At 36.8% G+C, this 25,444-nt stretch overlaps 1 protein-coding gene across 1 annotated transcript; it reads left to right on the plus strand.

Moving 5' to 3' along the window:
- Positions 1-15,385: 15,385 nt before the first annotated feature.
- Positions 15,386-17,520, plus strand: LOC108989058 (V-type proton ATPase subunit c1-like). The gene is made up of 3 exons (XM_018962521.2): positions 15,386-15,589; positions 15,755-16,040; positions 17,049-17,520. Exons 1-3 carry the CDS (start codon positions 15,514-15,516, stop codon positions 17,179-17,181), a joined length of 495 nt encoding a protein of 164 aa, XP_018818066.1. The 5' UTR covers positions 15,386-15,513; the 3' UTR covers positions 17,182-17,520.
- The last annotated feature ends 7,924 nt before the right edge of the window (positions 17,521-25,444 follow it).

Here is a 25,444-nt window from a genome sequence, read left to right on the forward strand (position 1 = left end):
CAAGGGCATATGGAGTTCTTGTTTGAATAGTATATTACCTTTGGTGGTAGGTGTGCAAGTGAGTCTAGGTCAACTATATCTCATACTCATAATGAGGGTAGTACATCAATGGAGAGTAACTGTTCAATTGATCCTTTGCCCTTTTTGAGAAACTTTCATAAAGAGCGAAAATTTGCAACCTTGATGGATTGTAAGTTGGAGGTAAAACGATATTTGTTGGAAGATGTTGAGATTTTTATGGAGGGTTCGACATTTTAATTTGGTTGAAGGTTAACTCCACCAAATATCCAGTTCTTGCTCTAATGGCAAGAGATATCTTGGTCATCCCGATCACCACCTTAGCATTTGAGTCAGCATTTAGCACAGGAGGCCGTATCTTGGATCCATTTCGGACTTCTTTGGCTCCTAGAACTGTAGAGGCTCTTGAGAGTGCAAAGCTGGTTGAAGTCTACTCTTATATGCTTGAGTCAAAATTATTTGGATACAATTGATGATGCGAACAACTATAAGTTAGACTCATGTAATAGATTTAGATTTTTTTTTTTTTTTTGTTATATATCTGGATTTTGTCATTTCGTGATACTAATTTCTTATATTTTAACATCTTAACGTAGAATTAACCACTAGTATGGCGTGAAGATGATTGGGGTTTAAGATGCATTTGTAAAATTGTGTAACTCTTGTTTATTTAGTTTTATTTAATTATTTTTATAAATTTATGTGGACTTATCTTATTTCTCACTAATCTTGTCATCTTTTCTTCAGACACAACTTGGAATGGGAACAAGCACCCAATATATGGTTTTATTTTGTTGTCGGAATGAGAACATGTAATTGATTTTTATTTGTGTTGTTTTAGTTTCATTGGTTGTTGTCGTAGTTGGAAACAAATAACAATATTTGGTGGTTGGTTATGTTTCATCACTTAATGATTGGATGATGGAATTGTTATGTTTCAGCAGTGAATGATTGTGTCTGGCTTGTATTTGGCTTGTAAATCTATAATTTATTCTTGATATTTATGATAGTATATCAAGAATAGGGCCTCTTGTATATTTTTAATTTATATTTTAATTGTTTAGATTTGCATGACTTAAATTTTTATTTATATTTTTCAAGTTTGCATAACATATGAAATATTTTTATTTACATTTTTGGTTTTTTCATATAAAAAATCCGTTTACATTTTATTTTTATGTTTTTAGTAAATTGAAAATTTGAAAGCCCACAAAAAATAATGTATTATAGGTAAAGTCTTGTTTAAAAGTGAGTCAAATATGAAACTAAAAAAAAAGCCTAATCCAAGTCTGCTCTAATAAATCGGAGTTGGAGTCAAATCGAAGCCTATGTAAGTCGGTGTTTGGATTCGAACTTCGATAAAGTCAGAGTTGGATTTAGGGGATACCGACTTCGACTCAGTCAGTGCTCACCCCAATATGATCCAATGGTAATCTATTTCTGTTGGAATGTTCACGTTGTACAGTTGATCAGGGGTTTATAACTTTATATATAGCTACTTGTCACCTTGCATGCATGCCCTACCCATAATGTGCAACTTTAGTTGGAAATGGATACTACAACCCTACCTTTTTCACTCTATTCAAACTAATGCCAATGCTAAATTGTTAATTAATTCTCCTAAATATTAATGTACATGCCGATTAATATGTCAATGTGGCGTTAGGTATACTTTGGGGATAACAAGAATATAGATTATTTGATTGTGGATATTCAAGTGTTTTAATTAAGTTCAACAGGAAAGAATTGCCCATGTGGTATTGATGGATATATAGACAAGGAACTCTCTAAGCATACCATCATGTGGGGAAGATCATGTGCTGCTCATTGATTGAGAAGGAATTCTTGGGAGAGAGGGGATATAACATATGTATATATGATGGACACAGGTGAGCAGAGGGCGGGCCAGGGACCTTTCCCCTCTAAATATGTCAGTGGGGGGTCCAATTTGTATCATCGACAAACGCTTTGAAACTGACTAGTTTTTGTATTTTCTTTTGGTTCTAGCTACAGTTTTGCATAAATGGAATAAACATGTAGTTGGTCGCTCATGTGCATATATGCTTGCTTGCTCAATTTGTCAAAAAAGAAATAGTTCTTGCATGCTTTATCTTCTTTTCTTTTTCCCTTTATAATGTTTCTAGTCAATCAATCAACTTTCTAATTAGCTAGTAAATTACTTTGATTAGCCTCATGATCATGTACAATCAATTGTATGAGGCATTCTTTCCTCTCTTTTTATCTGACCTTAGGCTTCCTACATTTGATATCGGAGTTCTTCTACATATAATTAAATTGGTGTGTTAACAAATCACTTATTGTAAGATTACTACAATATTTTATTAAAAAAAATGAAATACAAGTACTTTTCAATGCTAGTTGGTGTGATAAGCTATCGTATCAATAGTGTATTTTAGTGATATCAATAAACAGACTTGTAAATAGATTTTTTTGTAAAATTATAAATTACAAAGAAAAGCTTAGTTAATTTTGAGTAGGGAAAAGTGTAAACTGGTCTCCAGCCATTGCTTAGTACGGGTATGGCTAGAGACCATTGCTTGTGCATAAGTTATATGCTTAGTTTCAACTATGGCAATATTACTTATAAGCTGGAGTTGATATGAGTGGTGTTTGGATATGTTGAGATAGTCAGCCCCGTGGGGTTGGTCTCATGCAACATTTATTTATTATTTCAATGAAACTATGTCGTCGTCGTCGTCATGGGTACGTATTTGGAAATGAAAGTTTCCATCTTGTGGCTTTTACCCAATAAGTATTTTCAAAGCTACATTTGAGCCATATGCATGGCGATGCACAGATGATAACAAGAGCAAAATTACAAAAACTTATACCATTCCTTGAAATATGAAATGATCAATAAAGTTTCAAGTTGAATAGGCTATTAATATATATTCAAGTTATAATGCCATTCCGTGAAATCTAAAAATGATGGATAACCTTAATTTATATAATAAGTTGTATATATAGGCCATTTCCATAAAATGTATTGAATGTAGAAGTGAAGGAAAACATCATAGAACTATTGAACTTGGATCCATCAAAATGTCCCCATAACTTGACTTGTAATAATAATTTCTCAAGGGATGCTTTCCATGGGTTTCCTTCCCATCTTCATCTATCCCCCCCACACCATATCTGAAGTAAACGCGTGGCTAATACATTCATGTTCTTAATTTGCAGTCGCAATATATATTATATATATTTTATATAAATACATACATACATACATGTAGCATGATACATACATGCGCGCGCGCATGCACACACACATATATATAATCATATAAGTCTAATGATCTTGAATTTGTATATTAACCCTCAACAAGTAAAGAAGAATTATGTTTGCAAACCTATTTAGTAATATATCTAACATATTATTGATATAGAAATCTGTTATATCACTTTATATAGAAAATTACTAGTATTTTGAACTTTTTTTCATTATAATTATAATGGATATTATATTAAGGCTACAACCACAAAGAGAATTTCTACATATTATAAGCATTAGTATCAGTGCAACAAATACAAAAAGATTCTACAAAAATTGACATAAATTTATATGATATAAATTTATATGATATAGTAGATCTATTAATTTACCATAAAAATATCTTGCAGAACTTATAAGCCTAGTCAATGAGGAAATGTTAAAGTAAACGACAATTATGCACAAGTTATTAGTAGATGAATGATGAAAGAGAGAATGCCAATTCTCTCTTTCTATTTTTTAATCAAAAGCTTAATCACAGAGCATTCAGTTGTGAGCATTACTACCATGACGTTCGTCTGACCAATCAGATTGGCTATATTATTGTATGTGCATTGATCTTTTGGCAGGCACTGAAGATGCAATAAATTTGTAGAAGTCATATAATTGGTACTATGTGTTCATACATGTAAATGTAATTTATATTTGGTTAGGATTGGATGAGTCTGTATTTAAATTCAAATTATGGATGAATGTAATTTTAAACAGGATTCTAACATTGCATTCAATAAGGATGAGTATTTGAATAGAAGTTATCCGATAAGGATAAGTGTTTGAATTGTAACTCTTATCAAATCTTGTTTATATTATAATATAAGAGTCTACAATAGTCTTATGTATGTTTCGAATCTAAGAGTCGGTTGAAGAGATAAAGATGCAAGTTTTATTGAAGAAACTAAAGCTGGTTCGAACTCGATGCAATCCAGAAGAAGTGATCCAGTCCGAGATGTTCATAAATAATTAGCAGCGTATTTGACTGAGATTCTGGATAAACCTATCAGTAGAGTCCTTCTCCAAATCAATTATAACATTGCCTATTTATAGAGGAGTCAGCTGAGGTTTTTAAAAAAGACTTGAATAGCACATATTCACAAGTATTGAGAGCTTGAATATCTGGGTAGAAATTCAAGAGATCGTGCAAGAGAAAATTCTTGAGAGAATGATTTTTCAAAAAAGCTCAGTCCGTGGAATTGAGTGAGAGCATACTCTAAGAGGGAGTTGCCGTGTTCGAGTTTAATTACTGGAGATTCCAGTAGGAAAGACAAAGATTGGAGAGTGTCAAAGGTTCTGACTACCTACTACGGTAGAAGACAAGCAGGTCGCGTGTCTTGGGTAAACATATCTAGCTACAAAAGTTTTGTAAACATTTTAAGTATAATACTCTAAGCTTTCCTGGATTTGATTGTTCCGTAAGGTTTTACTTTTGAGGAGTTCTTCAAAAGGTTTTCCTTCATAACCAAATTATCGTGTTAATGCTCTTAATATTTTATATTGGTTACTAATCCATGCTAATAGCTTTTGTTTAGCATTAACATGCACAATCAGGGACACTTTGGTAATTTCAATTGACATCAAAGCGTGGTTCACTCAATCTAAGTGTGATCCATTCCCCTAGAAGATCATGACGACACTATCATCACCACCACATTTCGATGGTGATAACTATGCCCACTGGAAGGTAAGGATGAGAGCGTTTCTAAAGTTGCTTGATGAAAAAGTCTGGCTAACCGTGGAGTCAGGATGGACAAGGCCCACAACACCTATAGAAGAGTGGTCCAAAGAACAATCAAACAACTGTAATTGGAACAAGAAAGGTTTAAATGCCATTTTCATGGCAGTTTCTCCTGATGAATTCAAGAGAATTTCCATGTGTGAGATATCCAAGGATACTTGAGATATTTTGGAAACCACACATGAAGGGACCAAAATGGTGAAAAATTCCAAATCACAAATGTTGACCTCAAAGTTTAAGGAGATAAAAATCTGGAAGATGATACTTTTAATGAGTTTTATGCTAAACTAAATGACATTATTAATTCTAGAAACAATCTCAGTGAGAAGGTGGAGGAGGCATGAGTTGTGAGAAAAATCCTAAAATCTCTACCTGAAAGGTTTCGACCAAAGGTGACAGTCATAGAAGAAAGCAAGGATTTAGGCACAATTCGAGTAGAAGAACTGGTAAGTTCTTTGCAAACTTATGAATCTACTCTTCCACAATAAAAGAAAGGTAAGTCCATTGCACTCAAAATTACTAAGGAAGAAAATCAGTCTGATGATGAAGATCCGTGTAATGATGACTTAGCTCTTGTGGCAAAAAAATTTAAAAACAAAATTCATGTTTAATAAAAAGAATTCTGGTAAGATGAAAAAGGTAAGAATTTCACTAAAAATAATGAATCTGAAAAGTGGAATAAAGACAAAATCGAGTTTAAAGATAAAGTTTAATGTCATAAATGCTTTGGTTTTGGTCACATAAGAATGGAATGTCCAAATTTTAAAAGAAAGGCAAAAGCTTTGAATACTATTCTGAGTGATGATTCTGATTCTGAAAGTTCTGATACATCCTCTGATAATGAAACTGTCTTTATTGCTTTCTTTACCTTTATTCCTGATTGTGCTGACACGAGCAAAAAATGTGTTGACAACAGCATGGTTGTTTGTGATACTGATTCTGATGTTGCCATAGAAGTTGATGGTCATGAATTAAGTGTGCATGAAGCATATGAGGATTTATATGAAAAGTTTGTGAAAATCCAAAAGGTAAATAAAAAGCTGTACAAAAATCTAACCACCATAGAAAATGAGAAGAACAATTTGGAGGGATACAATATTTAATGAACTACTAAAAGTTCAAAGAGATAATTCTGATCGAACAGGGTTGGGATACAATACTTTCAAAGATTCACATCGTAAAACATCTGCTGCCTTTACATCCAAATGTATCACCATTGTAAAAGGAAGTAATGCAGAAAATGTCTCAAAAACACCTGTGAACAAAGGCAAGTGAACAAGGATTTCTCTAGATAAGTCCAAAGGTATGTTTATCCCTATTTATCATTATTGTGGAATAATTAGACACACTAGAACAAATTTCTTTAGAATTAGAAAAGAGAAAGAAAAAATAAATAGAAATAAGTTTTCATGCAAGGATACGAACTTAGAAATTAAGGTGGATAAATTGACAACTAAATAAACACCCTAGGTAAGAAACTTGGTGAGTTATCCGAATTGTATTTTTCTAAAAACATGAATAATACGAATATTAAGACCAAGTGGGTAGTGAAAGAAAATGTCGTATGTCTAGTAGCACTCACAGTGCTCAAAGCTATGTACACTAGCATGTGGTATCTGGACAGTGCTTGTTCTAGACATATGTCAGGAGACAAAGGGTTGTTTAAGAAGATTGAGTCCATTAGTGGAGGATCTGTAACTTTCGGTGATGAAAGTACATCAACAGTGGAAGGAAAAGGAAATGTAGATGTTCCTGATTTACCTACTCTTCATAATGTTCTTTTTGTTAATGGCCTCAAAGCCAATCTGTTAAGTATTAGTCAGTTTTGTGATGATTATCTTTCTGTGCAGTTCTCAAAGAATGAATGCAAAGTCTACAATAGTGATGGAAAATGGATATTGAAGGACATCAGGACTGCTAACAACTGATATAGAGTTTCTCCTATGAACATGATGTACTGTCACAAAGTAGAGCTGGATGAAACTATGTTGTGGCATTACTGTCTAGGCCATATCAACTATAAGGACATGCAAAAAATATTTAAGAATGAAGCTATATGTGGACTGTCCAAAATTTTGAAAGACAAGAAGATGGTGTGCGGAGCCTGTCAAAAAGGGAAGCAGACCAAGGCATAGCACAAGACCTCAAGACCACTTGAGCTATTACACATGGACTTGATTGGTCCTACTCAGACTGAGAGTCTCGGTGGAAAGAGGTATATAATGGTCATTGTGGATGACTACTAAAGATATACATGGATCATTTTGTTGAGAGACAAAACAGAAACCTTCGACCTTGTGAAGAAACTATTCAGACGACTACAAACAGAGAAGAATTCATCGATCTCTCGTATTTGTAGTGATCACTCTACAACAAACAGAATTGTGGAGAGAAAAAATAGGACAATACAAGAGATGGCCTGCACTATGCTGAATAACAAAAAGTTGGCGTTATACTTCTGGGGAGAAGCTGTCAACACTGTTGGATACATCTTGAACAGTGTATTCTTTCGTCCAGGCACCAAACTCACTCACTATGAGTTATAGAATAGAAAGAAACCCACGGTAAAGTACTTTAAGGTATTCGAGACTACTTGCTACATTCTGAGAGACAGAGAGAATGCTCACAAATTCGATATCAAGAGTGATAAAAGAATATTTCTTGGATATTCATTAAATAGCAAAGCTTACAGAGTTTATAATCTACGAACTAAAACAGTGATGGAGTCAGTCAACGTAGTTGTGGATGACAACTCTAAAGAGATGACCAAGACGGAACTTGACAACCTTATTGGGAAGGCTGAAGAAAAATCAACAGATCAAGAGGACACAGATCCAGTGGAACCTGCTACACCAAGCTCAGTTTCACACCATGAAAAGAGCCCTTTATAAGAATCAGCCAAAATTATCCAAAGGAGAACATCCTTGGAGAATTGGATAAATGTATGAGATTAAGAAAACGTGTTTTAAATCAAGTCTCATACGTTTGCTATTTGTCTCAGATTGAACCTAAAAAGGTAGAAGATGTGATACCCCATAAAATATGGATAAAGATAGGTGGTGTATGAGATTCCACATTGCTTGGGAATGATAATTTCTTGCTCTTTATAAGGTTCTAATGGGGCTCCAATTGTATCATTGACTAGTCCTTTTTGAGTATAAGTCATGTGGTTTGGTCCTTCCATTGAGGCGTTACAGAAGAAGCCTTACAAGATGAAAGGTGGGTCAACGCCATGAATGATGAATTGCACCAGTTCACTCGAAATCAAGTATGGGAGCTAGTTCCAAGACCTAAAGATCACAATATCATTGGAATAAAGTGGATCTTAAAAAACAAGTCAGACGAACATGAAGCAATTATTTGAAAGAAGGCTAGACTGGCAGCACAAGGACACCCAAGTTAAAGGAATTGACTTTGATGAGACCTTTGCACCAGTAGCTCGTTTGGAATCTGTTCGTATATTGCTAACAATTACAAGCCATTTAAATTTTAAACTTTATCAAATGGATGTTAAAAGTGGTTTTTTAAATGCCATACTAAATGAAGAAGTATATGTAGAACAACCAAAGGGATTTTCTAATAACTTGTTTCCTAACCATGTTTTCAGGTTGAAGAAAGCTCTTTATGGATTGAAGCAAGCATATCGAGCATGGTATGAGAGACTAACGACATGCTTGAAAATAACTTCGTAAGATGTCAAGCTGGCCGAACATTTTTTTTTAAGAAAATCAGGTAAGCATATATTTATTGCTCAAATTTATGTAGATGATATTGTGTTCGACTCCACTCTTGACAAACTCTCACATAACTTTTTCAAAGAAATGAAAAATGATTTTGAAATGAGTATGATTGGAGAATTAAGTTTCTTCCTTCGGGTTCAAATTAAACAAACTGAAGGAAGGAATTTTATTTCACAATCTAAATATGTTAAAGATCTTGTTAAGAGATTTGGCATGGAAGGGAAGACACATGCTCGCACTCCGATGAGCACCTTAGTTAAAATATGTTCGGATTCTACAGGTAAAAGCGTTAATTCTACTCTGTATAGAAGCATGATATGAAGTCTTTTTTACATTACTGCTAGCAGACCTGACACTGTTTTTAGTGTAGGTGTTTGTGCACGATTGCAAGCTAATCCTAAAGAATCACACCTCACAGTAGTAAAAAGAATATTGAAATACCTGAGTGCTACTGTTGACTATGGCATATGGTATTCATAAGATTCAAATTTGAGTCTGGTTGGCTATTCTGATGTTGATTGGGCCAGTAATGCTAACGACAGAAAAAGAACCATAGGTTGTTGTTTTTATGTCGGTAGCAATCTGGTAGCACGGATGAGCAAGAAGCAAAACTCCATCTCCTTGTCCACTGTTGAAGCCGAATACATTGCGGCTGACAGTTGTTTAACTTCTTTGGATGAAAAAAATGCTTGAGAGCTATGGGTTCTCTTAAGATAATATGACTGTTTATTGTGACAATTCAAGTGCAATTAGTATCTCAAAGAACCTTGTGCAACACTTAAGAACCAATCACATAAATATAAGACATCACTTCATAAGAGACTTGATTGAAATAAAGGTAGTGCCTCTGGAACACGTTAACACCGAACACCAACTAGCCGATTTGTTCACTAAACCTTTAGATGGCCTAAGGTTTAAATTTCTAAGGAAGACCATTGGTGCTTGTAACATGCCCTAATTTTTTTTGTTTTTATAATAATAATAAAAAAATGTGTTTGTTTTGTTTGTTTCTTCAAAAACTTCATATTACTATCATCCTACAAGGTACAAGCTTTATGAGTATACCGGGTCTTTGAGTTTTGTGACTCCACCAATTCATTTTGCTGGGATCAAGGTAGATCTTGTCTTGTATGTGTTTTTACTTGTGATGCACATCTCTTAAGGAAGATTACACAAGGATCATATTCTCTGCACTGTGAGGAACTTCGATTTCACATCCTATCAATTTGGTGACAACATGTGTATACTCATACAATGCCCAAAGAAAGGTGGAGTCTATGCCTTGAACTGACTAAAACTAGTTGAACTTAGTACCAAATCGACATAGGTCTCCTTCTGCCATGCATTAAGGTCAATCCTTATAAAAAAAAGTCGAGTGTTCAAATGTCATTGTGCAAAAAGACAAACACTCATACATGGATCTAAACTCTAAAAGTTCTTGTAGAAAAAATCGTTGTCTCAATTATTGTGGAAAAGGATGAGAAATACAAAATGAACATATAGGGTGAATATGGTTTTGTGCTTGGAGGGAGTTGTTTTTTCGGGGATCTAGGCCTTAACATAAAGTTTGACTTTCAGGAAAAAGTTCACTCTTATAGGATCAAACCTGAAAAATTATAAAAAAAGGGGGAAGTACATAAAAGAAAGAAAAATAATAATAAAAGTTTTTGAAAATATTTTTTTCCCTCACTCACACACACGAATTCTTGACAAGTCATCAATTAAGAAAAATGCTCAAACTGTGGAGATTGACCAATAAGGAACACTTCTCCTAAATAAATGGAAAAATGTTGGACAAGGAAATTACTCAAAAAGGCCAAGCTTTGTGAGTGAAAAATACATGATATTTTTGCTTTTCTGGTTCTTTAAAATTATTTTCTTTTTCAAAAATTTGAAAAAAAAAAAAAGGGGCGTGAGTAACTGGAATTTAAGTGGGGTGTTTACCTTTAAGCTATGCTCTACGTGTTGAAAAAAGGGGCGCTCGTGTGCATGGCACGTTCCAGGCTTTGGGCAGGAAATGAAAAAGCTGCTCTGCAGCATTAATTATATGTCAATCATCCTTAATCAACATTAAGCCTTGATTCTCTCTTCCATTCAATCTGTTTATCTTCTCCGAGACACTCTTAGGAAGAAACACATCATTTTCAGTCTGTGCTTCTCAAAAAATTTGTGTTTATTTTCTGCACAAAATCAAGGTAAGTATTCTCTTTGGAATGTATTCATTAAGTTTTCATTGCTTTAGGTCTCCTTTTAGGGTTCTCTCAATCTCTGATTCCTTAAAAGTCTCTAAAATCATTCAAGTTTCAAAGACCTAGTTGGCTTAGGACTTGAAAATCTTTTTGAAGGGGTTAAATAGGACTTTGAAAAGCATTTGTGGTGGGTAGTTGTTATAGCGGGTAACGAACAAAGGCGGCATGTGAGTCTGTTTGGTTATTTTCTCAATGTCGTCATCGTCCACCCTGTACTGCGTTAGTCCTGTGCTTAGGTCTAAATATTTTCCTCATATAGTAAAAATTGTTGAACATTTTATGTGATTTTTGTATACTTTCCTAGAAACACGTGTGTGATTGGATTTTTTTTGGAATTATCTTCACATTCTTGGCCCTGTTGCGTCGATATTTTGGGAGAAAAGTGAATCTGGCTACTTTGTTACATTGCGTATTTATCATACTTAGAAAGGATTTTTTTTGTAGATAAAATACAAGTCGATTGCAAAGAAAGCGAAGTTTGATAGCAAAGAATTTCCAGTACATTCCTCCAGTGAGGAAGAATCTGACTCTCATGTGAGAACTCTAAAGTACTCTTCTCAAAGATCCAAGGCGGCAGATAAAGGATATGTCACTTCTAAAGGAGTGGGGAGTATATCGAAACCTCCTACCAAAGGAACAAAACCACCAAATTTTGTAAGTGAGGAAGCAGAGACAGCCTACAAGACTGTGTTCTCCAAGAGGAACATTCTTGGAGAACGAGAGATAACTCTAAGTGATGTGAATGACCCTACGTTTGAATTTATTACTCATATATTTGCTAATAGAGGATGAGAGAAAATTACTGAGGGAGCCCCTACCCCTATATTGAAATTGTGAGGAAACTTTATGCCAACGCTTTACTGACTGTGGACAATAATTTCATTACATCCACTATTATGGGTGTTGACATGATCATAACTCCAGAGATTATTAGACAGTTCTATGAACTCCCTAATGTAAAAAATCCAGGATTTCCATACAAGGGTATGGGGACCCCTTCAAAAGCCCAAATAAAAGATTTGTTTGCTAGGTCCAACGCACCAGCATGGCCCTCAAAGACTCATAGACTCTCTATGAAGTCAATGCTCCCCGAATATAGATTTCTTGCCAAAGTTGTATTGACAAATCTTTGGTCCATCACTAGGCATATCGAGCTGACAATTGAAAAAACCAAGTTTATGTATGCTCTAGTTAAAGGTGTACCTATAGATCTTCCCTCCCATATTATTGATGTTATTTCCAAGGCCAAGATTGACATGATAGACAAGGAAAATCTGTCATTTGGAGGTCTCATCACGAAGTTGGCCAGAATTGCTAAAGTTCCTTTAATAGAAAGAAAAGAAGCCACGTTGAGGCATCCACATCTTCCCATCCTGCCCAAAGACAATCCATCGAAGTGCTTGAACAACTTCAGATTTTGCAGCCAAGATTTGGTTCTTTTTGTGGATAAGTGGGAAGAAAAAATGAAAAAAGTAGAATAAATGCTAGTAGACGTGCAGGAGGAGTCAGGGATGGTGAATGATAGGCTACCGTAAGTTGTTCTGGATGTGGATCGGATTCTGAAAACAGTAAATCCACCTGAAGAAAAAGAAAAATCAGATTATGACTGATGCTGACAACACATAAGGGGAGATGAGATGAATTGCCAACAGAGGTAGCAACAGGCAGTGCGGACAGAATGCGGACAACATCACCACCACCTTTTATTATTTTTTTTAAAGTTTTTTTGGTTTGCATATTGAACAATGATTTGCTTTTCTAATTTTGATTTCACTTGCTTCATTAAACTAATATGTGTGTGGTTACGTTAAGACTTAGCAGGTTTAAATCTCATTAATTTAATATTTGTTTTTTTTCATCAATCAGCCAAAGTGGGAGATTGTAAATGTAATTTAAGTTTGACTAGGATTAGATGAGTCTGTATTTAAATTCGAATTATGGATGAATGCAATTTTAAATAAGACTCTAAGATTGTATTCGATAAGGATGAATATTTGAATAGAAGTTATCCGATAAGGATAAGTGTTTGAATTGTAACTCTTATCAAATATTGTTTATATTATAAGATAATAGTTTACAAGGGTCCTATGTATGTTTCGAGTTTAAGAGTTAGTTGAAGAGAAAAATATGCAAGTTTTATTGAAGAAACTGAAGCTGATTTGAACTCGATGCAATTCAGAAGAAGTGATCCAGTCCAAAATGTTCGCAAATAGTTAGCAACGTATCTGACTGAGATTTTGGATAAACCTGTCAGCAGACCTTTTCCAAATTAATCACAACATTGCCTATTTATAGAGGAGTCGGCTGAGGTTTTTAAAAAAGACTTGAATAGCACATATTCACAAGTATTGAGAGATTGAAGATCTGGGTAGAGCTTCAAGTGAAAATTCTTGAGAGAAAGATTTTTCAAAAAAACTCAGTCCGTGAGATTGAGTGAGAGCATACTTCAAGGGAAAGTTGTCGTGTTCGAATTCAACCACTGGTGATTCCAGTAGGAAAGACAAAGATTGGAGAGTGTCAGAGATTCTGACTACCTATTGCGGTAGAAGACAAGTGGGTCGCGTGTTTTGGGTAAACGTGTCTAGTTACAAAAATTTTGTAAACGCTTTACTTGTAATACTCTAAATTGATAAAATTGGTTTTCCTAGGTTTGGTTGTCCCATAGGATTTTACCTTTGAGAAGTTCTTCAAAGGGTTTCCCTTCGTAACCAAATTATTGTATTAATGCTCTTAATATTTTATATTGGTTAGTAATCCATGCTAATAGCTTTTGTTTAGCATTAACGTGTATGATCAGGGATACTTGGGTAATTTCAATACATCTTGCCAAAAGTTCCAAGCTTAAACATTCCCAACTTCTCAATACGCTCTTTATGAGCTAAATTTGCCTCTTTTTGCACCTGGGCATTGAGAAATTGCTGGCTCTTCATCAGGTCATGCACCCTTACTTCCTTGGAGATATATTATGGGGATCTGGGATGATATATGCCATGCTACTGAGTTCTTATAGGCATGTTTCTGTTGGGGAAATTGTAGTGATCCAGAGGCGGTATCAAAGAAACATGAATTCAAGACCCACACACATACATAGTGACACCAAGAATTTAACGTGGTTCGGCAAGTGTTTACGTCCACATAGAAAGAGCTTCACTATTAAATAGTAGAACACAGAAAATATTACAGAGGAGAATGATCACACTCTACTCAACTCAATTCTCTTCTTTTTTCTTAGAGCTCACCCTGGCTCTCTCTCTCTCTCTCTCTCTCTCTCTTCTCAGCTTTTCTTCACTGAGCCAGTCTTGTGCTTTTTTTTTCCCTTGACACATTGCACTGGAAATGATCTCATTTTATAGGTGAGGCTTTAGAGGACAAGCATCCACAAATCTTGATAATGTGATGCTTCAGTAGCAAGTATTTACCAACAGCTAGTATGGATGGTGGAAGCTGCAACTCTTGACCAAGCTGTATGGCCATGGAACACCCATCAGTCTCAACTCAGCACGTTTCTTGGAAGGGAGTTTTGTTGTAGATACTCTTGTCAAATATATGGCAGTGGAATATATATTCTATTACTTTTTTCTTCATACCTCAGCTTCCTCAACTCATGCTTAGTATGCACATTGCATATTTGCCTAGATTTAGAAGCTTCTCATAGTTTGGATTTTTGTTTGTCACTAACATTACTAGTGCAGGTTCTCAAGGTCTAGACATCTATATTTGCTTAAGGTTTTTATTTTTGAAACTTATTCTTTGGTAATGATTGCTATGTCCTTTTAAAAAAAGTTTTAAGACTAAATTATGCTAGAGTTCGTATCTCTTACGAATTCTAGAGTTTAGAACGAGAGAGATAGTTATATAAAATAGATCATATATCATTTATTAAATATTTAGTATTTTTCGAGTGCAAGTACTCTCGATGAAACTCCAACACCATCGACCATCCCTCTCTTCCATCCCCATCTTTTTTCTTTCCTTGTTCACTCTCTTCTTCTTCCTATCATTCTTTTTCTTTTTCTCTTGCCTTCTCTTCTTTTTTTTCTTTATTATTTTTTATATATTAAACCCTATGAAACTATTGCCCTAGTGTTCATGGGAGCACCATCTTCAATATCCAACATTCTTTGAGGTTATGCCCCATCCTCTGCCTTTGTTATTGGGTGGGTTATTCTCATCTCTTTCGGCCATCATTGTACGTGGGTGGGCTTTGTTTCTTTCTAGGGAAATGGGCCTGAGCCCGAAGTCGGTCCAGCTTGAAATTTTAATGCATCATGAGCCCAGTGTCAATCTCAGCCCTTTGAGTTAGCGGTACCGATGCTGCAAGTCTGCCACCATAAATAGTTAAAAAGATACGGCCTCTACCGGGCCACCGCGAAGCTTCCTTCATATCTCTGTCTCTTTCTCTATCTATCGAACGGACGCATACACAATTTCTGATCAATCTCCCGAACTCTCTCGTAAATTCGTAATCGAATCCTTGGAAAGATGACTACATTCAGCGGGGACGAAACAGCTCCGTTCTTCGGCTTCCTCGGCGCTGCGGCTGCCCTCGTTTTCTCTTGTAAGCCCAAACCCTTACTCTCCGTTTGGACCGTAAAATATCTCTTTTTCTCGGCAACCAAACAGATAACCTATCTAAAAGTACAAGCATACCTTTATTTCATTATCTTCCTTTCAACATCTATAATTGCATTACGAATTTTGGTTTTCATTGTTTTGTTTTAAGGTATGGGTGCCGCATATGGCACTGCAAAGAGCGGTGTGGGCGTGGCGTCGATGGGAGTGATGCGGCCCGAGCTTGTGATGAAATCCATCGTGCCCGTTGTTATGGCCGGTGTGTTAGGTATCTACGGTTTGATCATTGCGGTTATTATCAGTACGGGGATTAACCCAAAGGCCAAATCTTATTACCTTTTCGACGGGTATGCCCACCTCTCGTCCGGTCTCGCTTGTGGTCTTGCTGGCCTTTCCGCTGGTATGGCTATCGGTATCGTTGGCGATGCCGGTGTGAGGTACTCTCTCTCTCTCTCTCTATATGTATATAATATCATTGTTTGTCTGATATTGGCTGGAATGGAATGTGAGTGGATAAATTGACTGGGGAAATGATATTCCCACCGAGGGAACCCACACACAAAAGCCACCGACTGTAGTAGTCACAAGTGCAATTGATCAATATTAACGTAATTTGTAAATCTAAAGGTTTTACAGTTAAGGTGGTGTTCCGACGTCATATATAACAAGGTCTTGTGCTCATCTCCATTATTTAGTTGATAAGAATACATATGGTGATAAATGAAGTTGTTCTCTATTTATGCACAGAATCTGTTTCCCATAGGCTATTGTGAATTAGATTCTTGATAAAGACATTGTAACAACTCATTCCTAGCATAAATTAAGAATCTCAAATTTGAATTTGCAAATTTTAGGAATAGGACACCAGAATCTAAATTCTGTTGTGTATTTATTTTGGTTCATTTGTATGATATATCCTGTCATTGATCAGTTAAACTGTTTAGGAAACAGTTTTCTTTTACATGAATCTTTGGGATAATTTTTGTTTAAAAAACTTCATATAAATGTCTTTATGGTGCTTTAATAGAGATTAGATATTTTTCAAAGAGTAATGCTACATGTACTTACCACTTCACTTACAAGACTGATTTTATTAGTTTTCTTTTCAAATTCAATTTTTGAATTTCAAATTTCATAATTTTTAGCATATCAATAGCTGACACGTGGATAATTAAGTTTTTAGTAAGTTTTTCTTAAGTACACTTGGCATTTATCTTTTTCAAATGCTGGTTGGAGATGCATAAGTTCTTTTTGGCAATATGATTTACAAATTCTTATAATGGCATAGAAATGAGCTCACCCTACAACCAAGCTGCCAGAGTGCCTTTTGTTTTTTTGGTTGCTTTTAAGTTTCAAAAGCCTGGGCTACATGAAAACTGCTTTCTACATTGGCAATTTATTCTGTTTTAGTTTTTCCTTTGATGGAATTTTTTTGGATTTTGCAGAGCGAATGCACAACAGCCAAAGCTTTTTGTTGGAATGATTCTTATTCTCATATTTGCTGAGGCCTTGGCCTTGTATGGCCTCATTGTTGGGATCATTCTTTCTTCCCGAGCTGGCCAATCGAGAGCAGATTAGAGAAAGGTTTTCTGCAAGTGGCTGATTTTGGTGTTGCATATGTGACTTCAGGTCCGTGATGCATACAAAGTGTGCAGTGTTGTGTCAACTTATTCATTTTCGACATGATCTTTTAATTATGCTATCAAGAGTTTCTGTGCTAATTTGGAGCCAAGTTTTCATTGGAATAAAAAGCTTGTGAAGCTGCTGCTTTAGCTGTTGTTGTATTTTATATTATAGTTCAAATTAGTCTAAAAACCTTCATTGTAGCAAAACGCTCCTAAACATTTTATTTTATATTTCTGATTTTAATTAATGTACCTGAAGTCATTTTTCTAGAACATTGTAGTTATGACTGTTTGCTTGTGTGTACGTGTTCGTGCTTGCTTATGCTTATGCGAATGTGTGCATGATCGATATTTCTTTATTGCTACTATTTTTTGCTTGCTGGGGCGATCTTGATGGAGCCCTTATTCTAGGTTCATCCAAGCAATTGAAGATGTGAGGGAATTAGTTGCGTGGTCTTCAAGTTTGAAGATTGTGATGTACTATGCTCTCTTAGTATCTGGATGTTTGGAGTATCCTGTTCTTGGTCCTTCATTTAGGAATTCCCTCAGGCATTTGGGTAGTGGTTTTCTCTTTGTTTATCTGTTAAGATTACTTTGCTGCTCGACTTGTTTTCTCGGGTGTCCGGTGTTAATAAATAAAAAAAACGATTACTTTTCTGTTCACTCAGATGGTTGTACACTTTTATGTTTTCTGGTATGAATTTGGAGTCTATTGATTATTTCATTTTTGGATGAAGAACTCGTTGATTTGGCAACATGTTGCTGGAAATAGACAGTCCAGATCCCTCTGGTTATAAATACTTACTTTGTATGATGAAACATATGGAATGTATTGATACTTGATGTTTTCACCAGGAAAGGGTGGGATGGTTGGGAGAAGTTATGCTAGGCCATAAATAGACTGTTTGAGTAGACTCATATTATTAATATATAAAAATGCATCATATTATATATGTAAATAGTTCACAATATATATGGCAGATGTAGTTATGATGAATTTTTTTGTACGTATATAATTCATTATTTTATGAGCATAATTATATAAATATATCGAAATCGTATACAAGTATATTTGATTAGAGTTGGATGAGAGCTACTGTGAGTAAGAATATCAGTTGTTTTATTTTTATTTTTTTAATTTAATATTTGTTTTAATAAAAATGCTAAACGAACCGAGTGCTAACATCTACAAATGTTCAATTAGAGTTTGAGCGAGCTTGAGCTTTATTTTAAAATAATCGAGTCAAATTGACGTGACATATAGGGGTATAAACTCAAACCGGAAGACCGGATCAAACTGGATCGGTTTTACCGGTTTTGAACTGGTCTGGAACTGGTTTTTAAAATGTAAAAACCGGCCGGTTCCGGTCCGGTTCCGGTTCTGGGATTTTTTGGACCGGACCGGTTGGTTAAAAAAAATAAAAAATAATATTTTATATATAAGTTTTATACAAAATATTTTAGATATATTAAATATTAATATATATAAATTTTATATATAATGTATAATTATAAATTTTTATGTGAAATTTTATATATAACGTATATATTCATATATAAAATAATTTCTTATTATAATTTATAAATTATTACATAAAATGTTAATACTAAATTACTAAAAGTTTATAACTAATACTAATATATAACTTATAACTATACCAATAATTTAATATTAATACTATTATATAGTCTAATATATTAATAAAAGTATAAAACAGTTTTTTTTAAATCAATTTTTTTTTTTATAAACAAATTTTTAATGACAAATTGTGAAATTTACATTTTAAAAAAATCGAAAAACTGGACCGGACCAGACCGGAAACCGGTAAAACCGGAAGTACCGGTTTAGGAGGGTAACCGGTGCGTAATCGGTTTTAAAAAATACAAAATCGGTACATACCGGTTCGGTCTTAGATTTTATCTAAAACCGGACCGGACCGGACCGGTTACACCCCTAGTGACATACTTCTACGTCCTCTATATCATTGGTGTGTAAAAATATGGTCGTGCAAAATATTGACACCGTATCGAAGCCATAATTAAGATTGTGGGTCAGGAATGATTCTTTCCTTCCTTTCAGTTTGTTATGTAAATTTATGTATTAACAATTGACTCTGTTTGTGGGATTGATTTCTTATTCTTAACCCCGAAAAAGGGGTATAGGAGAATTCCACGACTCACAAGATTGTCTCCAAGAGCGAGATAAGTTTCCCTTATCAAATCAACTATTTTCTTGTTATTTTTTTTATTCCATTAATACTTTTCTACAAAAAGAAGGAAAAAGAAGGGGAGTGTATGCAACAGACATACACTATACTTGCAGGCCACACGAGATTAAACTAGTGGAGTGCATGTCATGCACTGTGCACGTGACAGATGCACTATGCATGCCATGCACAGTGTGCGTAATGGGTGATAGCGTGCACCTAGGTTTTTTCATTATGCAGATTGTAGGACCTGCAGCCACCAGCCCCATAGCACAACGGGATTTGGTGCCGGCCACCCCCACAGAGCCATCCACCAGTCGGTCATCATAGCGGTGTGTTGTGCATGCCTTGCACAGTGCAGGCAGAGACCAACGAGTTGCTGGAGGCCCACACATCGGCGTATGGGAGCTGTCAAAGCCACCATTAGCCACCACCCGCACCGCCGGCACTAGAAGCCAACCACATTGGGCACAATGCCTGTGCACCCCGAAGGGTCAGACAAGCTTTGCCACCTAGCTTGTCGGAGCTTTCTATCACCAGCAAGAAGGTCCCTGACCACAGAGGCTGTGCTTGCCGTCACCCCTCGCCACCATCACCAAAGTTGACCGTAAGTGCTGCTCAATGCCAACACCACAACTTGCTCGCCAGCCCAGCCCAACTGTGAGCTCGTGGTGCCACCCTCGACAACGTCGTGAACCTTTGGTGCCGTATGTCACCTATGGCGATCCTCGCCCACCAACCGAATTTGTCGTAAAGCTCCATGCAACTGTCACCACCGTGAGACTCACACGACCCTTGGTCCTTGCCTACGAAAGCTCCACCCGGCAGTTCCTCATTACCGTGAATCAGTGAGGCCCCTGACAGTCACCGCCCAACTAGCTGGTGTGCTCTGTCGCTATCATGGTTGTCCTCGACCACAGAAACTCTGCCCTTTGCAAACCTCCTTGCCATGGGTCAAGAGACTACTACACGCCATGGGAGCTCCTAGCCACCACCATCGCGCTCCTCGCCACCATGGTGCACCTCACCCAACCTCACTGTCACTAAGGTCGTTCACCACATACAAGAGAAAGCTCAACACCTTGAAGTCATTGCTAGAAATCAATGGCCCGCTACCACGAAGTCGCCCACGGCGAGAACCAATTGAGCTACTACCCATAGCGGGTAGAAAAATTCTCGCCCTCCACGCTACGCAAACAAAGGAAGAAGCACCTCAGCATAAAACATTGTTCGTCACGGATCAAGAAGATCGCCATCATCACCTTTGCTCGCCCAGATAAGTCTTTCTTGCCCAAAGTAATCTCCTCGCCGACATTAGATCTTTCTTGTCGCACTTATTTGCTTGCCACGGCTGGTACGTATCAAGTAAGGATACATGACTCACTAGCCCCCTTGTGATGAGCAACAAGTTCCTAGCCCCACCACATGCCCAGGAAGCTAGCTCGCCACCCTTTGGTGTTCAACAAATCTGGGCGGACTGCATGCACGGAAAGCTAGCTCGCTGCCCTTGTGGCAGGCAATGGATTCCTTGCTATAGGCAGACAATGAGTTCCTCACCCGGTGATGAAACGAAGCTAGCTCAAACGAAACGAAGCAACAACTAAATTATTCTAGTTTGTCTCTCCCAAAATTTGTGTAAATTTTATTTCTATTAACAAATTCGATTTTTGGAGATTTTCCCCACCGAAACTCCTCGAGGTTCCACAAGAATCCAAGTGGCTACACACTCTGGGAATATACTTTGTGGGAAATCACCCGCATGGAACAGAATATCGGCTATGCCCTCTCGGGCACCGCTGGGACATCTTAATCTGCCTTCATCTGAATAGATTGCTAGGCATCGCATGTACCCTGGACCTTCACTAATGCTGAAGCATGGCTGCCCACGAGTATTGCTCATGTGTCACCAGCCTTCACCACACTCTAGCGTAATGACTTGGGTTTACAAATCTCAAACTTGTAATTTGTATTACACTAACCTATTCGATTTTTGGTGAGAACCTCTCAGGGCGTTCGACCTCATCCTCCCACCACAACAGTGCGGTCAAGCATCTCCTCAAGCACCAATGACGAGTCTAAAAACTTGCGGTGACCAAATGGGCCCATAGGTCAAAAGACCCTGCGACCCCCCCCCCCCCCAAAAAAAAAAAACCAAAGACGAGTCCAAAAACTCATGGTGAACAGGGCACGTAGGTCACAAGATCCCGTAACCCCCTAAACACTGAAGACGAGTCCAAAGACTCGTGAAAAGGGTGCACAGGTCACAAAACCCCATGACCCTTGCCATCAAAACAAGCGGGAAAGGTCAAAGACTGCTCGACCTCACTCATCTCTTGCCAAGGGTCAAGAGGTGGAACAAATCATCAGACTGCCCAACCTCCCTTATGACGAGCCAACAGGCAAAAAAGATCAGGGACCGCCCGACGTCATTCATCTCTCGCCGAGGGTCAAGAGGCTGGACAAGTTATCAGACTGCCTGACCTCCCTCGTGATGAGCCAACAAGAAGGAAAGGTCAAGGACCACCCATCCTCACTCATCTCTCACTAAGGGTCTAGAGGCGAGACAAGTCATCAAACTACCTGACCTCTTTCGTGACGAGCCAATAGGCGGGAAGGGTCAGGAACTGCCCTACCTCACTCATCTCTCGCCGAGGGTCCCCAAGTGGGACAAGTTATCAGACTGCCCAACCTCCCGCGTGACAAGCCAACAGGCAGGAAAAGTTAAGGACCGTTCGACCTCCCAGGCACCTAACAAGTGGGCAATTCTTTGGATTGCCCGACCTCTCTCGCCTGGACAACAATACAAGCACAACATCTTCTCCAGGAAATGTCAAATATCTACAATAGTGCCATGACCGCCGCCAGTGGTTTACCTTCGGGAACGAGCCACTAAGCTCCACAACCACCTCGCACGAGTTTCCTTGGAGAACAAGTCGACGGGCTAGGCAACCGCCTAAGATGGACCCAGGGAGTCGACAGGCTTCCTCACTTCTTGAATGCAGGTTACTACAAACAAACTCAAATATCAACCCCGAAATTGGAACATCAAACGACGATTTACACCAATGGGTAGAAAATCCACTACTACCAACAATAGTAAAAACGATCACATAGATACACACAAAAAATCAATTATGGAAATATGCACTATTCGCCGACAATAAACAGTCTCTCAAGCAAACATTCACACAAATAAAAAAAACTCAAAGTCGAGCTCTGCGCTCGCACTTAATGCGGTCAAGTACATCTCTTGCCAAAGTTGAGCTCCGCACTCGCACCTAATGCGATCGAGTACATCTCCCACCAAAGCTGAGCTTCGCGCTTGCAACTAACACAGTCGAGCACATCTCCAGCTATCTCTCCAAGCAGAGCCCTTCACCACTTAGCACAAAAAAATTAGAAAACCAGAGGCCAAACAAAAAATCAAGGACCAATTTTTTAAGTTTATTTTGCAGATTATTTGCTTGAAGATTCTCAAGGCCTTCTTGTTGGACAAATCGATTTTCAAAATCGTGAATATATGTAGGGGTCAAATCAGCATCCTATAATTTAACATTGAGATAAAGTTGAAAATCAAGCTAAAAGATAAGACTAAGAAGACATAAGGAAAGACACTCACTCCTAAAAAGAAAAGGCTTCACAAGGCAAGTTTCTATCATTCCAAGGAAATATATCTCTATATAAGGAGGAGATTCTCACAAATCTGACGGACTCTACAGAGGCTCTCCACAGAAACTCCCTACATACAAATTCCACCACACATAGCAACTCCAAAAATCTTTCCTAGATTCCTCCATTATATTTTGAGATATGTGAAGCCATAAGAGATTGTAAATCGTCTATTATTGTGGATTTCACCCCCAAACAATCCTTGGACGTAGGCATTATGTCAAACCACGTATCGAAACCCTAATCACGATCGTGGGTCGGAAATGATTATTTCCTCCCTTCCAGACTGTTGTGTAAATTCACGCATTAACACCCTCCTTAGCACGATGAAGGAACATGGGTCTGAGTCTTATTTTTTTTTATTATATATTTTATATCCTAACACTCCCCTTCACGTATGGGCTAGACTCTTCTGGAATGGGTAGTCCAACACTTGGAATATTGAATTAAATAGAATGTAGAGCCAGGGTTTGAATTCAGGACCTTTGTTCTGATACTATGTGAAATCACCATTTATCTCAAAAATTTAAACTGACAAAAAGAGGTAAATTTTAATATATATATATATTTTAAAGTTAACAGGGATCAACCATTTACAGGTTGTATCGGAAGACGAAGTATCAGCACCCAAGCAACGTAATTCCTTGTTGAGGAAAGTCAAGTCCGTCATGACCTTGGGGTTCGATCGATGGATCATTTGTTCAGCATACAAAAGATAAAAATGAATAACATGCATGCATGGTGGTTGTTTGTTGTCACGAGTTTTTGGACCATGGAAACAATATATTAGCTTCCCCATATTTTCTAAAGAAAAGCTTTCTTATGGCTATATGTACGTACTGAAGTCGAAAATGAGCGTTTTTGGCTGTCGGTGTCTTGAACCATCCATTTCTATCTATCTCTCTCTGTGTTACTGTGCGCTTTCTTTAACTAAGGATCAAGACGAAGATGATCAAATGGTTCTCTCCTTCAGCCAATCAAGAACAATAAAGAGCAAAACCAATCAAGCCGTCATGGTTGTTTCTCATGGCCCTATATACGCAGTACACAAGCTAGACCTCTCCCTTGGTTTATCACAATATAGTGAAAACCAATTTATTGATCCCATAATCTTTTTATCATCTCTCTCTCTCTCTCTCTCTCTCTCTCTCTCTCTCTCTCTCTATATATATATATATATATGTTGAATTTCTCCTAATAAATAAAGTGTTTTGTTAGTATTTTTACACCCTTCTACTCATCTATTTTGTAACTCTTTATAAATATATATATATATAATGCTTACTCAAAGAAAGAAAAAAGGACTACCTTGCGCCATTTCGAAACAAACAAAATAAACCCTCCAACGTCTATAGCAGCAACGCAAAGTTGTGGTGCAGTAAAAGCTCCTAGATATTGTCCCTTGAGTATTTACAACACAAAGGAATGAGATACACTGTGATAACATTTGAAAGAAACTATAAGGCCATGTTTGAACACTTCAAGTATTTTAAAATTTTGTGAATAGTAGTAAAATAGTTTGAGTGAAAATGTTTTATTGGGTTTTGAAAAATGAGAGATAAAAAGTTGAATAAAAATTTTATAAAATTAAAAAAATGTTTGAATATTATTTTTAATATTATTTTTGTTTTGAAATTTGTAAAATTTGTATTGATTTTTGTGTATGAATATTGATTAGGAAATGATTAGATTAAAAAGTTAAAAATTTAAAATTGAAAAATGTTTTGTATTTAAGTGATGTGTGTTGAATTTTGAGGAGTTGCAGATGAAAGAAGAAAATACCAAGAAACAACAACGATGGAGAGAAAACATTCTCATTCTATTCATCTATGGAAAGCTTACAACGACAGCTATATATGTACAATGAATCAAATAATAAGACAAAACAATAACAAACTAATTCTAGAAGCAACTAAAAAAGGAATATTCTAACAGACTTTTGCTAAGGTGTCAGCAAGGGAATATCCTAACATTAAGTGAGAAGTACCCTCTGTGTTGTGGCTGTAGGTAGAGTGAGTGCATCCTCAAGTAACTCTTCTATTCTTTTTGATGAAGTTTGAGAATGTGCAAGAATGAAATTATGAGAAGTTTCGAAAATTCTGAGAATTTTCATACCGTCTGAAGATGCTGTAAATGGAGGACGAGACGAATGGGAGTTTTAACTCCAATTTGCAGAATGTCAAAAGATGTCAAGAGTTTGCAATGATCTTAAGAGATCAAATTTAAGATTCATTACAATTACACCCTGAAAATAATGAAATCACTCATGAAAGCAACTCAGCTACATCCTTTCATAAGGAAGAGAGCTGGCCGAACACGAGCTGCTGCATGAGCATGACT

The sequence above is a fragment of the Juglans regia genome, chromosome 8, assembly GCF_001411555.2.
Source record: "Juglans regia cultivar Chandler chromosome 8, Walnut 2.0, whole genome shotgun sequence".
Taxonomy (NCBI): domain Eukaryota; kingdom Viridiplantae; phylum Streptophyta; class Magnoliopsida; order Fagales; family Juglandaceae; genus Juglans; species Juglans regia.

Coding starts and splice junctions, on each gene's coding strand:
- LOC108989058 (XM_018962521.2), top strand. CDS start 15,514: ATGACTACATTCAGCGGGGACGAAACAGCTCCGTTCTTCGGCTTCCTC. Junction 15,590..15,754: donor GGCTGCCCTCGTTTTCTCTT/GTAAGCCCAAAC, acceptor TTTTGTTTTAAG/GTATGGGTGCCGCATATGGC. Junction 16,041..17,048: donor GTTGGCGATGCCGGTGTGAG/GTACTCTCTCTC, acceptor TGGATTTTGCAG/AGCGAATGCACAACAGCCAA.